The sequence below is a fragment of the Schistocerca nitens genome, chromosome 1 (assembly GCF_023898315.1).
Source record: "Schistocerca nitens isolate TAMUIC-IGC-003100 chromosome 1, iqSchNite1.1, whole genome shotgun sequence".
Classification (NCBI taxonomy): domain Eukaryota; kingdom Metazoa; phylum Arthropoda; class Insecta; order Orthoptera; family Acrididae; genus Schistocerca; species Schistocerca nitens.
The window spans coordinates 621,424,113-621,443,899 of record NC_064614.1 but is presented as its reverse complement, the minus strand read 5'-3'; the positions used below and the strand labels follow the sequence as shown (position 1 = coordinate 621,443,899).

At 38.8% G+C, this 19,787-nt stretch overlaps 1 protein-coding gene across 2 annotated transcripts in view; it reads right to left on the bottom strand.

Moving 5' to 3' along the window:
* The window catches only part of LOC126257468 (calcium-independent protein kinase C), a 243,931-nt gene that overhangs the window by 148,862 nt on the left and 75,282 nt on the right, over positions 1-19,787 (bottom strand). For both annotated transcript variants that reach the window (XM_049955566.1, XM_049955567.1), the window contains exons 3-6: positions 18,300-18,447; positions 7,542-7,573; positions 7,344-7,420; positions 828-966 (exon numbers count right to left, since the gene is read on the bottom strand). In XM_049955566.1, coding sequence (XP_049811523.1) covers positions 828-966; positions 7,344-7,420; positions 7,542-7,573; positions 18,300-18,447 — 396 coding nt within the window. The remainder of the gene's footprint in view (positions 1-827; positions 967-7,343; positions 7,421-7,541; positions 7,574-18,299; positions 18,448-19,787) is intronic.

Below are 19,787 nucleotides of genomic sequence, written 5' to 3'. Positions count from 1 at the left end.
AGCTTGGACATTTCAGTACCTTTGTATGTGTGTTCTCCTGCTGCCACTTGGTGAGTAGATTTTTGATCTGTCCTATTATTTAATATTTTCAAAAAGTGATTGTTTTCATTGATAATTTTGATTTCTGATAGTTTACACTATACTCCTCTCCCTTGTTCATCTTGTTTGGTTCTAAAAGCAAAGTAGAAGACTTGAACTGCCTGATCACCTGCCACTACCTTATTTTCATGTCTCTGTTCTATATTTTCTGAGACCTATGTATTGTTCATACAATCTGTACATTTTTCCTTGAGGTTTGATCTCCATTATTTTAAAATGACAAATTCATATTTTCTGGTTGTTTCAGCAAGAATGAGTAACTGAATAGTTCTCACTCCATCACAGGTGTTATCTACCAATAAATCTTCAAAACAAACGCTTTCTATGCAGAGTAAGCGTAGATGCCCAGTATGCTTAATAAAGCATAGATACAGTGACTGAACTGAGTGAGTGCAGTGGGGCTTCCTCCCATTGCAATACTTCTTACAAAAGCAAACAATGGGATGGTTGGAGTTTGCTGCTTCCATTCCCCACATCTCCCTCGATTACAAAAAGTTTAGAGACGGTATACAACCACGTAGATCTTCATGAAACATCATGCATGTACTGACTTTAAATTACCTCCCAAATGACCACACATATTTAACATCTCAGATATTCTTATTTCATCTAAATATTTATAGAAAAGATTTGAGTCAAAAAACATATGCTTGTACTTGTATTTATTTCCTATAGATACTTTATTATCTTGTAAAATTATATAAGATATATAAAAACATGATGTTTACCTTCACACTGCAAGCCTTGCCGAATAAGGCCATAGAGGAGGGAACCACAATGATCACAGAACGTGAATCGCTTGTAGTTGTGTACCATAAATCTGTGAGGGATGTTCACACTGAAGCGTTGTCCTTGCGTTCCTGTTGTCTGCAAGAAAATATGATATTCGTACACTACACTGAAAAACAATTGCCAGTATTTGTTTACTTATTTGAGAGCAGAAAAAGGGAGAAGGAAATATACTACACATTTTATAGGGTAATGAAAGTTGTATTAACCTGAAAATTGCACAGTGGTTCACAATCCATTTTAAACTGTGGCTTCCTCTATAAATGGGCTGGACAAGGCTGTTAAAAGGCTGGAGAAAGGCGAGAGCGTACAACCTCCAATTGGACCATGCCTAGTAAAGTACTGTGCAATTCAAACCAACCATTAGGTTGACGACAGCTTTAATTTATCAAAAACAGTGTCACTCTGAAGCTCAAATTTTTTACTTGTGGTATAAATATTGATGAAGGCAGCAGCTCCTAAACCTTGTTATATAGATTTTCTTCTGTGAGAACCATTTCTTATAACTCTGTATGGGAAAGACAGCAAAAACTGCATATGACAAGACCACTTTTCAACAATGGGATGACAGATGAATTCCAAAGCAGCTAAAGTATTGGATATGTCAGGGTAATGGTGTGCATTCCATGGATTATTATTTGCAGTGTGGTGGTTTATATACAGTTATGCTACACAGTCGAATGCTCTGTTACATCAGATGTTCTCTAGGGCTTACTAGAGTCCTCTGTTTCGTTGCTGTGTGGTTGGAAACTGGGTGGTACAGATGTTGAAGCTATTATGTAGTAGAAGAACTCTGTATTTGAAATTAGGTGATGGGACTGATACATACATATGAGCAACATGAAAATCTTGTTTCTGTGTGCTGTGTGTGTGTGTGTGTGTGTGTGTGTGTGTGAAAATTGATGTACTTGGTATCTGCTAATTCTTTTTGTAGCATACAAATTTATTTATTGGTGTCCTGTATCCACAGAGTTTTCATGTTGATGTTAATTCCTGTTTGTGGGTTGTTTTCTGATATTTGCTGTATATTCACTTGAAAAATTCTGCTTATAAGTTATCAGTAGCATTTGTTACAGTGTTTTTAACAATTCTGCTTGTCACTGCACTATACATCTGTTTATATGTATTGCATTTTAGGTATTATGCCTTTGCATTTATTTTTCGTTTCTGTTTTTGCTCTGACTATTATACAGGGTGGGGCAAATAATAGTGGCCATGATGAGTGGATAAGACCGGGCACAATATGACTGGGCACATTAACAGAGGAGGAAAAGACCTAGAGTTACTTTCAATAGGATGGAGCAACTGCCCATACAGCCAAATGAACCTTGGAGCACATTTATATGATCTTCACATCTAACAGTGTTGTTAGCAGCAGTCAGTCTGGTCACAACCCTAGCTGGCCACCCAGGTCACCTGATCTGTCAGTGTGTGATTATTTTGTGTGGAGAGCCCTCAAGTCTAATGTGTATTGCTAAAAACCTCATAGTCTTCAAGAACTGCAGCAGAACATTTCTGATGATATTGCAGCAATTTCAGCAGTCCAGCTTTGATCTGTCTTCAACAACTTACTTACCAGGGTCCAAAAGTGTGAAGACACGAATGGTGGTCACTTTCAACATCTACTGTAGTCAGGTTGGTACTGTATTTCCTTTGCTCTAGTGTGTTTTTCATACCTGGAACTCTGTTCTCAGGGCCACTTTTATTTGTTGCACTCTGTATTTGTATTACTGACTTTAGGGCCAATTTTAATGTTTTCATGAAATGTTATTGATTACATGTGATATGCTATAGTTCAATTAATTATTTTGGTTGTGAGACATTGTGTGTGTGCTCATTTCATATTATTTTGAGTGCAGATAGGATCTTTTTATTAATATATTATAATACTATTTCTACAGATTCACACCCTGGCGATTCCACCATGGATGCAACCATTTAAAAAAATTTACTCGTACAGCACACAGTGATATAATGCTTAACCAGACAATCCATATGTATATTCCCAACACAGCACTGGTACGCCTTCCTTCAAAACGCATATAAAAACAAACTATGCAATGACTATGTGAAAATAATTTCATGTATAATACTTATATTGGAACTTGGGGGAGATGGGTTAATGTGGAACTGCTTTTGATAATAATTTATTTTGTAGGTTCAAATTTGAAAACTTATCTTCAAAGTAGAGAGAGTGAGACAACAGAAACCACGTAAATCCAATTTTGAACTGTATTTGTTGATTCTTCATTATTAAGCTCTGTGGGAAATGAATGGATAGTTTTGGTATCAGTGCACTTAACACCTGCTTTTCAGTTATGTCAGTTTTTTTTTTTTTTTTTTTTTTTTTTTTTTTAATTCACGGTAGTCTGATGTCTTCTGCAGCCAATTGCAATGCTATCACAGATAACACACTACATTTGCGACTGTGGTCACCAATGTGAGAAAGTATTCTAAATAATAAAAGCAGTAAAGTTTGTCCTCTTCATAGTGTAAAATGTTCCCTGTTTAGCTTGTGTCCTAAGTGAAGACTCAGAAACTTAATACTATTGATTCTCTGTAACTACTTGTCATTATATGTCTTTATAAATTTCTCTTTGTCCTTACAGCTAGAGCAAAACTGAAACACATTTTTCTTGCTTATGGTGGCTGGAGGGCAGTTGACGATAAACCAGCTGAGGACAATGGAAAGGAGATTATTGTCATATATAGTTCTGTCACATGATTGTATCCTTGCACTAGTAGTGAACTTGTGTGTTATTTTTATGTTGCACAACTACTCTGTGCTGTTAAGCCTTTATTCATTTCTTATTGTTAGTAACAATACTGTAGGGAAAGTTAGATAGCTATTTACCATAACGAAGACACATTAAGTTGCGAACAGGCACAGTCAAAAGACACTTACATAAAGCTTTCGGCCACAGCCTTCATTGGCAAAAGAGTAACACTCACCATTCATACCCACAAGCAAGCACACCGCATGCACACATGTCTGCCAACTCTAGCATGGAGCTGGAGATACTAGAGTTGGCAAACATGTGCATGAGGTGTGCTTGCTTGTGGGTATGAATGGTGTGTGTTTCTCTTTTGTGGATGTAGGCTGTGGGCGAAAGCTTTATGTTAGTGTCTTTTAATTGTGCCTGTCTGCAACTAAACATGTCTTCTTTACAATAAGTAGCTATCTGCTTTTCCCTACAGTGATGATATTCCTACCGGAAATTCCCATTGTCTTATTGTCAATAGCTGTATATGGTTGTACATAACAGCTGCTTGTTTCAGTGACCAGTTATGAATGCTTTTTTTTCAGTGGCTTTTTTTATGGAAATTAAGTTCCTTGTTTTCTTAAATGAGAATCATGGCTACAAAGCATATGTTGCATAGTTTACATACTTATCTGCTCCATCACCTAAGTTTATATACACTACTTGCCATTAAAATTGCTACACCATGAAGATGACATGCTACAGATGCCAAATTTAACCGACAGGAAGAAGATGCTGTGATATGCAAATGATTAGAGCATTCACACAAGGTTGGCACCGGTGGCGACACCTACAACATGCTGACATGAGGAAACTTTCCAACTGATTTCTCATACACAAACAGCAGTTGACTGGTGTTGACTGGTGAAATGTTGTTGTGATGCCTTGTTTAAGGAGGAGAAATGCATACCATCATGTTTCTGACTTTGATAAAGGTCAGATTGTAGCCTATCGCGATTGCGATTTATTGTATTGAGACATTGCTGCTCGCGTTTGTCAAGATCCAATGACTGTTAGCAGAATATGGAATCAGTGGGTTCAGGAGGGTAATACAGAATGCCAGGCTGGATCCTAATGGCCTCGTATCACTAGCAGTCGAGATGAAAGGCATCTTATCCGCATGGCTGTAACAGATCGTGCAGTCACATTTCGATCCCCGAGTCAACAGATGGGAACGTTTGCAAGACAACAACCATCTGCACGAACAGTTCGACGATGTTTGCAGCAGCATGGACTATCAGTTCAGAGACCATGGCTGTGGTTACCCTTGATGCTGCATCACAGACAGGAGGACCTGCGATGGTGTACTCGACAATGAACCTGGGTGCACAAATGGCAAAACGTCATTTTTTTGGATGAATCGAGGTTCTGTTTACAGCATCATGATGGTCGCATCCATGTTTGGTGACATCGAAGTGAACGCACATTGGACGCATGTATTCATCATCGCCATACTGGAATATCACCCGGCATGATGGTATGGGGTGCCATTGGTTACACGTCTCGGTCACCTCCTGTTCACATTGACAGCATTTTGAACAGTGGACATTACATTTCAGATGTGTTACAACCCGTGGCTCTACCATTCATTCAACCCCTACAAAACCCTACATTTCAGCAGGATAATGCACGACTTCATGTTGCAGGTCCTGTACAGGCCATTCTGGATACAGAAAATGTTCAACTGCTGCCCTGGCCAGCACATTCTCCAGATCTCTCACTAATTGAAAACGTCTGGTCAATGGTGGCCAAGCAACTGGCTCATCACAATATGCCAGTCACTACTCTTGATGAACTGTGGTATCGTGTTGAAGCTGCATGGACAGCTGTACCTGTACACGCCATCCAAGCTTTGTTTGACTCAATGCCCAAGCATATCAAGGCCGTTATTATGGCCAGAGGTGGTTGTTCTGGGTACTGATTTCTCAGTATCTATGCACCCACACTGCGTGAAAATGTAATCACATGTCAGTTCTAGTATAACATTTGTGTCCAATGAATACCCTTTTATCATCTGTATTTCTTCTTGGTGTAGCAATTTTAATGTCCAGTAGTGTATAAGTTCCCTCATCACATAATAGTCAAAATAACTCAGGTACTATAAATCTCATATAAATTTGTCAGAAAGTAACTGTAAAACATTAAGACAAGTAACAGGCACTTTTACAACAATTATATTACTATATTCAATATACTTTATCATTACTTTTTTGTTAGTGATCATTAAAGTTTACACTAATGACATATATGTATAAGAACTTGTGTATATATTCAAAAAAATACATTTCAGTGTCTCTTGAAGTGTAGAATTTACTGATGATGGTACTGAAATAACCAGAATAAACATTTTATGATGAAATAAAGCATTAGCATTTAGTTTCACATTGATAAATCTATATTCAGTAAAAAATGTGTAGTATATTTTTGTGGGATTGAGAAAGCATTTATTGGTTTCAGGGAAGTGTTTATCAATTAAATTATAACCTTGCCACTGTCTATAAAGATGACAGGAAACAGATGATAATAGAAAAATTTAGTTAACACACATATGATAGGAGCATAGAAGACCATTCACTGAACAGCAGAAGAGTTGAGTCATTAATAGGCACCGAAAAGTGGAAAAGTTGAGTCATTGATAAACACACATGCACCTGTGCCCTTATGTGGTGCTGGCTGGATGCAGAAAGCCAGGTACTGTGCACCTATACCCAGCTAACAGGAAAGGCATAGGTAGGTGTGTGTGTGTGTGTGTGTGTGTGTGTGTGTGTGTGTGTGTGTTTTGTGCACATATCTGTACTTCAGCATAAGAAGAGATGTACTCCAAAAGGTAGCAAGTTTTCTATCTTTTCGTGTGTGCCTATTGATGACTCAGCACTCCTGACTCAGCAGTGGTCAAAGAAGACCATTCACTGAAAGTGTATTTACATTCAACCAGAACTTTCCTGCCACAATTAACTAATACAGGTATTGTTTAATGGATCCCTGTACAGAATCGCCAGTGTGCAGTCAGCTACAACTGACAAGGCTCTGCATATACAGGCAGCGCAGCATGCAGCTGGCACTCCAGAAAGAGTTACGATGGACTGAGAGCCAGCCTAAGCCAATCAACTTACTAAAATGTCTATCGTAAAGTATTTGAGTTGAAGAATTATCAGACAGACATTGAATTATCAGTGGCAAAGCATCAGTTAGACAGTATTAGACAATAAGTTCACATGTGGTGAAGCATAGTGGTGTTCAAATCCAGGTTAATGTTCATCTTATTTACAAGGAAATTTAGTTTAACTACATGCTCCATAGCTCTTGCTATTTAGTGGAAATATAAAGCACTAATGGCTCTCAAACAATTGTTTAGCAATAATTATCCTGCTGAAGATGATATGTTCCTTCCTTTACAAAGCCAAAAAGATAGCTTACCATGCCAGTTACGTAGGGACTTATAGCTTAATAAGGAATCTAATGCATGATTCAACTTGAGATTTTTCACATACACTTGATAGTGACAAAGTTGAAAGTCATGGTTAGTGCCAGAAAAATTGTTGGACAAACAAAGGAAGTCATAGTAAATGCCCAATAAATCCTAGGTTTAACAGAGGATTGAAGTACAACCCCATGATTTGTGATTAAATGAGCATTAAGTTCATGACATGACTTCTCTAATCAAACATACACTTGCAAATACACTGTACTTACCTCAGTGGGATCTCGCATACCAGGACACTTTGTGACAACTGACTTATGACAACGTTTGTGTACAACACAGGTGCACACTGAAAATAAAATGAAATACATGTCAGATGCCAAATTATGTATTTTTAATAATAATGATAAAAACAATAATAATAATAATGGAAGTTGTGTTGTAATTACAAAAGTGTGTATCATATTTACCTTGACACTGATAGCCTTGCTTTCCTATGCCCCTGTAACAATAAGTACAATAAATTACTTGGAAGATAATGACCAAAAATCTTATATTCTGAAATACTATTTAAGCTTTGCTCCTTGCTATAGTTTTGTGAGCTGAAAAATTATTTTTTCCTTTCAAGCTGCTTGTCATTAATCTTTGAATTTATGCCCCAGTTTACACATTTCCATTTCTTCCTTCTGCATATCACGTCTCATTTTACTATCTCAACAGACATCTATCAGTTGTTTTTATCATTCACTCATACATCGGGTTTCATAAATCCTGTCATGAATGAGATCCTTGAGGGAGGTAGAATAAGTCAAGTTATACAATGCCAGGCAGTAGCAATCACTGTATGCTTCTTCTGTAAAGTACACTAACAATATGTTTAGACTTTTCAAATCTGACTAATTTTGAATCAACTCATTTTGTAAAGGTCAAAATCATTTTGTCCTCCATATTGTATTGGAGCAACCTGAAATTCTAATTCAAAATTTATTTTGTATTCCTAATCATTTTCATCCCATACCTGTTTTCAAATGCAAACTTTCACTGGTGATATACACTACTGGCCATTAAAATTGCTCTACCATGAAGATGACATGCTACAGACGCGAAATTTAACCAACAGGAAGAAGATGCTGTGATATGCAAATGATTAGCTTTTCAGAGTTTTCACACAAGGTTGGCGCCGGTGGTGACACCTACAACGAGCTGACATGAGGAAAGTTTCCAACCGACTTCACATATACAAACAGCAGTTGACCAGCGTTGCCTGGTGAAATGTTGTTGTGATGCCTCGTGTAAGGAGGAGAAATGCATACCAGCACGTTTCTGACTTTGATTGCGGTTTATCGTATCGCGACATTGCTGCTTGCGTTTGTCAAGATCCAATGACTGTTAGCAGAATATGGAATCAGTGGGTTCAGGAGGGTAATACGGAACGCTAGGCTGGATCCCAATGGCCTCGTATCACTAGCAGTCGAGATGACAGGCATCTTATCTGCATGGCTGTAATGGATCGTGCAGCCACATCTCAATCCCTGAGTCAACAGATGGGGACGTTTGCAGCAGCACGGACTATCAGCTCAGAGACCATGGCTGTGGTTACCCTTGATGCTGCATCACAGACAGGAGGACCTGCGATGGTGTACTCGACAACGAACCTGGGTGCACAAATGGCAAAACGTCATTTTTTTGGATGAATCGAGGTTCTGTTTACAGCATCATGATGGTCGCATCCATGTTTGGTGACATCGCGGTGAACGCACATTGGACGCGTGTATTCGTCATCACCATACTGACATATCACCCAGCGTGATGGTATGGGGTGCCACTGGTTACACATCTTGGTCACCTCTTGTTCGCATTGATGGCACTTTGAACAGTGGATGTTACATTTCAGATGTGTTACGACCAGTGGCTCTATCCTTCATTCGATCCCTACGAAACCCTACATTTCAGCAGGATATTGCACGACCGCATGTTGCAGGTCCTGTACGGGCCATTCTGGATACAGAAAATGTTTGACTGCTGCCCTGGCCAGCACATTCTCCAGATCTCTCACCAATTGAAAACGTTTGGTCAATGGTGGCCGAGCAACTGTCTCGTCACAATATGTCAGTCACTACTCTTGATGAACTGTGGTATCGTGTTGAAGCTGCATGGGCAGCTGTACCTGTACACATCATCCAAGCTCTGTTTGACTCAATGCCCAGACATATCAAGGCCATTGTTACGGCCAGAGGTGGTTCTTCTGGATACTGATTTCTCAGGATCTATGCACCTAAATTGCGTGAAAATGTAATTACATGTCAGTTCTAGTATAATATATTTGTGCAATGAATACCCATTTATCATCTGCATTTCTTCTTGGTGTAGAAATTTTAATGGACAGTAGTGTATGTACCCCATGTTTAAAACCAATTCATGTTAAATGGAAACTGGATTTTTTCCCCACATACCATGTCAAATTTCTTTGTTTTAAATGTAATAATCAGAACAACTAAGAACACACCAAGAAATATGACTTGTGTATCAGAAAAAAATTCCTATTGCAATGCAACACAAAGTGGATTTAAAGATGATGCACACATGTATAGTTATTTACAAATTACAAAAGTAATCAAACTGATGACTTTTTCAGACATACATTTGTTTGCAGTGATCTCAGAGCACTAACTTGGAACATAGTAATGATAATAATGAAATGCTTAACTTTAACAATGATATTGCAGTAGTACTGAACATAATATTTCTAATGCTAGTAGCTTTTTCAGTAGTTTCAGATGTTACAGTCTGGATAATTAACTGATCTGGCCTTGTAACATTAGCCAACATGGCCTCAATATACTGGTACTATGAATGGCTGAAAGCAAAGGGAAACTAGCTGAAAGCAAGGGGAAACTACAGTTGTGATTTTCTCCAAGGGCATGCAGCTCTTGAGTATGGTTAAATATCAATGGCATCATCTCTAATTTATTATGAGGTAAAATAGTCTCCCATTCAGACCTCTGGGAGGAGACTACTCACGAGAATACTATCATAAGAAACGAGAGATTGGCATTCTATGGGTCATGGCCTGGAATGTTAGATCCATTTATTGAACGGGGAGGTTAGAGAATTTAAAAAGGGAAATTGATAGTTTGAAGTTAGATATAGGGGGAAATTAACAAGTGCAGTGGCAGGAACACAAGGACTTCTGGTCATGTGAGTACTGGGTTATAAGTATAAAATCAAATAGTGGTAATGCAGGACTAGGTCTAATAATGAATAAGAAAATGGAAGAGTGGATAAGCTACCATGAAGCCTTATTGTAGCCAGCCTAGGGTTGAAACCAACACCCATCATAGTAGTAGAAGTTTATATACCTACTTCCTCTGAAGATGAAGAGATTGAAAGAATGTATGATGAGATAAAACCAATTATTCAGACAATTAAGGGAGAGGAACATTTTATTGTGATGGGAGACTGGAATTAAATAGTGGGAAAAAGAAGAGAAGAAAAATAGTAGATGAATATAGGCTGGGGAATGTGATGAATGAGGAAGCCATCAGTAGAATTTTGTAAAGAGCATAATTTGGTCATTGCTAACACTTGACTTAAGAATCAGGAAGAGACCTTGGTCATTGGAAGGTTTCACATGTTATGTAATTGTGTGGCAAAGACTTCAAAACTAGATTTTAAACTATTAGGCATTTCCAGGGGCAGATGTAAACATTGACCACAAATGACTGAATGAAAATTAAGTTAAAACTTAAGAAATTGCAAAAAAAGGTTGGAAATTGAGGAGATGGGATCTGGATAAGATGAACAAATCAGTGTTGAGAGTTTCAGAGAGAACTTTAGACAGCATTTGACTGAAACAGTGGAAGGGAATACAAAAGAAGACAAATGAGTAGCTTTGAGAGATGGAGCAGTGAAGGCGGCAGAGGATCAAATAGACAAAAAGGCGAGGGCTAGTAGAAATCCTTTGATAACACAGGAAATACTGAATTTAATTGACAAAAGGAGAAAATACATAAATGCAGCAAATGAAGGAGATGAAAGAGGATACAGCTGTCTAAAAAATGAGATTGACAGAAAGTGATAAATGACTAAGGAGGATTAGCTAGAGGACAAATGCAAAGCTCTAGAAGCATCTATAATGGTGGGAAAGATAGCTAACACCTAGAGGAAGATTAAAGATCCCCCTTTGGTGAAAAGAGAAGCAGCTGCATGAATGTCAGCAATTGGTGTGAGACGAGGCGAACTGTTGTCCTGACACCATGATGACTTAAATTGTGTAATTTGTCAAAAGCTAGTTCATGAAACCCTGCTGGGTAGAATGGTCTTGGTTTTCCCGTGGAGAGATGGCAATAAAGCATAATGTCAGAACCTGGTACATCTTCTAACTTTAGCTCAATTGTTGCTGCTGGATCAGTGAGACAGTTGTCAAGTTCTTGAGCTGTTTTTTGTGCCTCTGTGAAGTCTATTACACGTTAGTTGTTTGTAACAGCAGAAGCACAGGACAGGCAATCTGCTACCACATTGTTGATTCTGGCTACATGTCTGATGTCAGTAATGAACTCTGCAATAAACACTAGTCGGTTGCACTGACACAATGAACAGTTGTTGTTATTCTGCCCGAATGCATACATCAATGGCTCATGATCAGTGAAAATAGTGAATTCTCTCGCTTCCAGCTGAGGTCAAAAATAATTTACTGTTCCATATATCGTGAGGAGATCTCGATTGTATGCACTCAACAAACATTGAGATGCCAAAGGCTTGTGTGAGTAAAATGCCGAAAGTTGCCAAGCACCTTCATTTAATTGTAGCAGTGTGGCTCTGATCACTGTCTGGCTCACATCCACTACTAATGCAAGTGGAGCATCAAATACAGGGTGAGCGAGGAGCACTGTGTCCGTTATGTTGGGTTTTGCCACTTCAAAGGCCGAATCAATCATCAATCCACTGAATTGGTGAAGTTCCCTTGACTTTTGGACCAACCAATGGTGCAATAAGTGGTTCTTGTACTTCAGCAGAGTGTGGCAGATACTGATGGTAGAAAATGAACATATCAAGAAACCGACGTAGCTCATGAGCTCTGCAGTATGGCTTCCACTTTTTCTGGTAAGGGAAGTGAGCCTTTTGATGAGATTCTGCGACTGCAAAACACACATTTGGCTATATTTAACACTACCCCATATTTTTTGGGCCGCTCTAAAACTTGTAACAGATGTTGTTTGTGTTGTTATGCAGTTGAAGAAAAAATTAAAACATAATATAGATACACAAAAGAGCATGACAGTCCTTGCAGTACTGGGTCAATAAAATGTTGTGCAGCATTGCTCAAGCTGAATGTCACGTATTTGCTTTCAAATAAACCAAAAGTGGCGACAGGTGCTGTTTGTGGAATGTCTTCCTCTGCAACTGGTATCTGTATATAAGCCTTAGTACAGTCCAAAACAGTAAAAACCATTGTAGTTGTAATAGTGCAGTAGAGGCGAGGTATATCGATCTGGTACAGTCCAGGCATTGAGAGCACAGTAATCACCATGTGGGAGCTACATGCTGCTTTTCTTAGACATAAGGTGTAGTGAAGATGACCAATGACTACTAGACGGTTGTATAATCTCCTCTCTCAGCATAACATCGAATTCTGATTTTGCGATAGCTAACCGGTTGGGCACTAGACGCAGAGGGCAGCAAGTGACTGGTGAGCCATTTGTAGTCATGATATAATGTAAGGTATTGTGACATACCTCTTAGATCAGCACTCATGATAGGCTAGGTTACGTTTGTGATGGTAAAGTCCCACATCTTGTGTACTCCTAGGTCCAGTTCAATGCACTGGGTGCCATAGGTTTTGATCGATGAATTGTTGGCAGCAGACAGGTAGAACAATGTTGTGAGTAACAATGTAGTAGTTTATGGGGAAGAATACATAAATCCAAGCTGATATTTACTAGATACTTGTTAGCCTGTCTTTCTGTCACTGACAAAGAGGCGTTGGGATGATGTTTCATAATCAGAGAAAGCATCTGACATGTGACATCTGTTGGCATTGGTGTATCTGCAAGGAGATGTACACTTACATGCCTGGTTTCCAAATTTCTTGCTGTACCAACAGATGGAGGGTTGTTCTTGTCCTGTGGTGGAAGAAGTAGTTGAGGATGTCGAGAGAGTAACTCCTCAATTCATTTGGTGAGGTGGTCGACTTTCACTGCCAGGTTATCATGATCCACATGAGTGACTGTACCCAGTGGTAGGCTCAGATGCGTCACTGCCAGCATACCAGTCAGAGCTGCGGATGGCATGGCTTGTGTTAGATTGTTTGACACCGCCACTGCACCATTGCATGCTGCTACTGACATACTAATTGCAACCTGGCTGTATCATCAATTATACAGTCGGCCAAGTCAGCCACTGCATCCATGGGCCTGTCAGTCTGCGATGCTATGATGGCTTGTATGTGTGGCAGCAGACAGCGACTCCACAATGTATGCAGCAGGCTATCAGGCACACCGATGTCTTCCTTGCTTCACAAGTGCCATAAAAACTGCAATGGTTTGCATTCTCCCACGTCTTATGAGTTAAGACCTGTCCTATATACTCCTCTTCTGATGTGGAAACTCGTCTTATCAGCTCAGCCTTCAATTCCTCATATGCGTTGACTGCCACCAGTACAGTGATTACACCTTGTTCTTCGCGGTGTAATGATTGTCTAACTTTGTGGAGTCCATAGCAATACCACCACAGAGGAAGCTGGCTTTGACTTGCGCAAACCAAAGCACCAGTTCGTGTACCCAGAATGTGAGTAAGCACATTGTGAGTCACACGACTGTTGGAATTATTTCTTCTAATGACTCTGTCATGTCATATACAGTGGAACTGCACTTCTTGGTATTTTCAAATCACATCACGGACACCACTTTGGCCATTACTAATGTATCAGTGATGACTGGTTTGTTAATAGCCTGAAGGTGCAAAATTATCACTGTGACCTTGCAAAACAAAACTTTATTTGTGTCTGCCAAGGGAATTAGGCAGTGCTCAAAGAGTAGCAAATACAGATCGGATAAATACACAATCTTGCATAGATAACTGGATCTCCGTGAAGAACATTACTTTTACTCAGTGTAACTACAAGAGAATAATAACTGATTATAAAATAACAATATAACTATTATTTCTCAAAACAGTATGTGCACTCCGTGGTGGCTGTGAAATATTCAACGCCGCAACATAAACAAAACCACACTCACGCACAGCACACACGACACTTCACTGCACTGACAGAAAGTGAACTTTGTTGCTACACTTTCTACCTACAGAATTTCAAAGAATGTATTTCAGTCAACATGGTCAAAAGTTTTCTCTAAGTTGCAGTTGCCATAAACATATGTTTGCCTGTCTTTAACCTATCTCCTAAAACAAGTTGCAGGGTCAGTATTGTTTCACATGTTATTACATTTTTCCAGAACACAAAATAGCTTTCCCAAAGCTCACCTTCTACTAATTTTTCCAGTCTTTTGTAAATAATTTATGTCAATATTTTATGATCATGACTTAGTAAATTGATAATTCAGTAATATTCATGCCTGTCAGCACCTGTTCTCTCTGGAGTTGGAATTATTACATTCTTCTTGAAGTCTGGATGTATTTCACCTGTCTCAAATATTTTGCACACCAGGTGGAGTAGATGCGTCATGACTGGCTTTCCCAAGGATCTCAATAATTTTGAGGGAATTTCGTCTATTCCAGGGACAATGTTTCCACTTAGATCTTTTAGAGATCTTTCAAATCTTCTCACAGTATCATATCTCCCATCTTGTCTTTATCTATTTCCTCTTCACTTTCTAGAACATCATCTTCAAGGTCATTTCCCATGTAGGGCCCCTCTGTGTATTCCATCCACATTTCAGCTTCAGATTTGTGTGGCCCAGAGTGCAAAAATATTGCCAAGAATGGGCATGTACTTATATAAAATGTCAGCAAAGCAATTTGAAACCTTCCATTGACCTATGTAGGAGAAGCACACATCCACATCAATGTCATAGTCCCACTGCCTCCTTCCAGCACACAGCGATATATTCTAACTATGATTGATCACCTGACACGCTGGCCCGAGGCAACTCTGATAGATGACATAACCAGTAGCTTCTGTGTTTACCTCAAGCTGGATTTCTCACTTTGGTTGCCCATTACATGTGACGACAGATCACAGCCACCAGTTCAAGGCTGAACTATTCTCTCAATTAGCCAAGTTCTGCGACACAGTGTACCACCAGACTACTAGTTACCATTGGGCCAGTAGTGGTTTAATTGAGTGCTGGTGTTGCACACTCACGGCAGCGATCATATGCCATGGATCAGACTGGACTATTGTGTTGCCAATGATTTTACTGGGTCTTCGGACAGCGCACATATCTGACTTTGACACTTCACCTGCAGAACTAGTGTTCAGCAACACACTATGACTTCCTGCAGAATTTGGCGAAGCACCACCACCACCACCACCACAGACACTTGGTCAGGATCATAATGACATTATAGTTAAGCTCAGGAAACATGTCATTCCACTTTGCCCTCTCCAAGTTTCAAGACACAGCTTTCCTGCTACCTACATTCTTCATGATTTAGTGTCCTGCACTCACGTCAGGCTTTGTGCAGATGGCATTAGACTTGCACTACAGCAGCCCACACAATGTGTTGGAATGAGGAGAACACACCTTTGAGATACTGCTAAATGGAAAATCATCTACAGTGACAACTGATAAGAGTGAAACAAGGTTATGTTCTGCATGAGGATCCTGCTTACAACTGTCCATGACCGCAACTTCCTGCTCTAGCACTGACACAATTTACCTTTGTTGCAGAACTGCCTCCAGCTGTTGCAGAACCCCCTTCTACTATCCAAGTACCACCACAAACCTGCACGATGAGATAGGGTTGGCATGTGCACTTCCCCGCGCATTACCTGGATGGTGCTTCGCGTTCACCAAGGGGGCTGTTGTAGCAACAAAGTTCACTTTCTGTAGCGTAGCAAAGTGCCGCATGTGTTGTGCGTGAGCGTGTTTTGTTTATATCACAGCTATGAGTGGACTTTCCATGCCAGCCACCAGGGGTGCTGGAATTAGCATTGAATATTTTACAGCCATTATGGAGCATACATATTATTTTGAGAAATAATAGTTCTGTTTTTATTTTCTAGTCAGTTATTACTCTCTTGTAGTTATGCCAAGTAAAAGTAATGTTCTTCTTGGAAATACATTTATCTATGTAAGAATGTGTATTTATCCAATCTGTTTTCGATAATTCTTGTGTACCATCTTATTCCCTCGGAGGATGCAAATAAAGCATTGTTCTGCAAGGTCAAAGTGATAATTTCTTGCACCTCCAGGCTATTAGTAAACCGGTCAGCATTGGTACATCAGTAATGGTCAAAAAGATATAAAATGCAGCGAGTGGAAGGTTATATACAGCTTGTACAGAAACCAGAGTGCAGATATAACACTTGAAAGACATGAAAGGGAAGCAATAGTTGGAGAAAACTTTGCAGAAAGAGTTAAAGTTCATGCAGAAGAAATAAAAACTGTGCAGTTTGCTGATGACATTGTAATTCTGCCAGATTCAGTACAGGCCTTGTAAGAGTAGTTAAACAGAACAGATACTGTCTTGAAATGAGGTTACAAGATGTGTATCAACAGAAGTAAAACATGGGTGACGGGATGTAATCAAATTACATCAAGTGATACTGAGGAACTTAGGAAATGAGACACTAAAAGTACTGATGACACCTGAAGTAGAGAGGATAAAATGTAGAGTTCTGTGAAGTTTTACAAGGATCAAGGAGGAAGACTGACTGTGTCATTGATCATTTAGACAAAACTAGAGGGAATTTTATAATCAGCAGCATGATTGTTGATTTCCATTTCACCTAGCTACTGAATTTTCATAAATCCCATCTCCCTCAATTGATTTTTTTTCTTTTATCAAACATGGAAGCATCAGCTTCTATAAACTAACAGGGTCACCAAGTTTTGTCTGTTTTTTTTTCTCCCCCCCCCCCCCTCCGCCCTCCCCCACTCCCCTGCATGGTGAGTAGACATATCATTGAGACAGTTCTAATAATACTTACTACGTTTAGTCAATAAAACTCGCTTTTTGTGCTCTCTAAAAATATAAAAATTGGCCAGGTGTAAGATTCTCACTCTGAGTGTTCCACAAAAACTTAATTATCCATATAGACAGTTCATCCATTCAAGGTATTGAGGACCTCAATGATTTTTACTTATTATTGACATGATACAAGCAAGGTATTGGTCTCAGGGATTCCAAGACTCTCAAGAATGTTTTAATTTCATGTTTGATGTCAGATAACAAATGATAAAAGAAACATTTTTGTGTGTGATATAATTACAAAATAATAATTTTCTGATTCATTATCTTTTACTTGTACTGTGAAACCTTTCTTCTGGCCAAATTTCATGATTCTACATCAAGAGGAAGTACGCTATAGGTTTTAATCAGTGAGTTTGCAAGTATCAAAACTTGTGACAAAAATCACCATATCTTTCAATTACATAGACATAGAAGCTTCACATATTTACACCATCAAAGGACTGTAGTCCTCAGTATGGGACATAAATTTCAATTCAATATGTCTACCCATTGCTGATGAAAAGAGGTCTTAATACACAGAGGGACAGACAGATAGTCTGATAACAAATGACAAAAAAAGTTTTTTTTCATGTGATATAGTTACAAATTAACAAGTTCGGATTTTTTCCCTTTACTTATACTGTGAAACCTTTCTTCCTGCCAAATTTCTTGGTTCTAGATCCATGGGAAGTACCTGACAGGTTTCGATGAGTGAGTTTGCGAGTATCAAAATATTTGACATTAATTGACATATCTTTTGATTACATTGACTTAGAAGCTTTTTTACATCACCAAGGGATTGTGTTCTTAATATGTGACATAAATTTTAACTTGATACATCTCACCATTTATGAGGAAAAGGGCTCTGAATAGTCAGACAGACAGACAGATGGACAGACAACAGGTGATCCTAGAAGGATTCTCTTTTTACTAATTGAGGTACAGAACCGTAAAAATATAAAATGTTCATTCCTAGAAGTGCCAAACAATTAAGTGTCACTCTGAAAGGAAAAATATTTCTTATACCATAAGTTGTACCAATGCTATGCTACATTTAAGTAATAGGTAAGTTGAAACTATGTCTAACAAACCATATAAAATCCCGACAGTGTGAACAGAAAGTGGGCTGCCGAAGAAAAGTTGCCATAAATTTGTGTCCATTTACTTGATGGACACGTCTGCGCATTGCACCACGTCGGCGATTGAAGCCTTGTCGTTCTTTGAACTCCCGAGGCTTTTCTGTAAGAAACAACACACATAAGAAGCTTACATATTTGTGTTGTGCTTATAAAATATCACTCATACAGTTTACACTGAGAAATTTTAAAAATATTATAGTCAATTTTAATGATGAATGTGCTCATACTTTAAAGGCATTACACAGCATAACGAGAGGAGTTTCTCACAAGATATTTTGTAAAATAATTGTGACAGTTGTAAATGGTTTTTTGTATAAGAATACAATAAGTATATCTAATGAGATTATTTTATAATAGAATAACAGAATCTTCAAAAACATTTAGTTATTTCGTGGAAAAATTAGATTAGATGTGTATTTATTCCCGCTAGTTCCAAGAGTACACAAATTATCATCTTCTATTCATGCAGTAGATGATATAATTACAACATATTTGATCAATGGTTTTAATCTTCACTGTGGATTAATTGTACTCATTCATTTGCCACATTTGACTGAGTCACTGGAGAGCATTGCCCACTCTAGAGTTATTTGTTTCTAAGGGACAATGGTCAGCAGTTTGTCCATCCAGACATGCCTAACCGTCTCTCGTCACTGTGAGGGTGAGAACAATAGTGACTGCAGTTTTGGTTGATCAGCTGTTGTAGCTTGTGGCACTCCTGCCTCATACACTAAATGGTGGAGGTGTATATTTTGCACTGTGAATGTTAACGTAACTGTATGTAATAAGTGATTCTCTAACACATATCATCTTTCATTGCAGCCTGAATGGATCGAACCACTGCACAGTCCTCCTAAATTTGTGGTCCTCTGATAACATTTACACTTTACACTTTTTTGTGGATGCTAAGATTTTGGTCCTTCCAGGCTGAATTGTGATGGATTTGATGGCATAATGTCCAGCAGCAGCCATTCATTGGCAGAACAGCAGGGACAAGTTTCAATGGAGCAGCATGTTCGTTCAGCCGGCAGCAGCAACATGGCACACCTATACGGTAACTACCGTGGTCTGGCTCTCCTGCTTCCAGTTTTTCCCACTTATTTTAACAGCTGTTTCTGCTGTTGGCTGCCACTATTAGCTTTCCATCATGGATGAAGTTTTAAGAAAGAAACTTGTTACTACATGCTCGATGACAAAAGAAAGTCTCACGCAGGTGTTACAGTTTACAAATGAATTCCATGTAACAAGTAAATCAGACACTCTGGGTAATAGTGTCAGGCTAGAACAGTTTCCAAAGATTGTTGAGAAGTATTAGAAAATATGGTAAAAAAAACCTCCTAGAGAGAGACAGAAAGAGAGAGCAATTTGGATGAATCATGCCAATGCAGGTGATAAGGTTTTTTCAGATGTTGGATCTACCTTCAGTGCATTGAAATATAG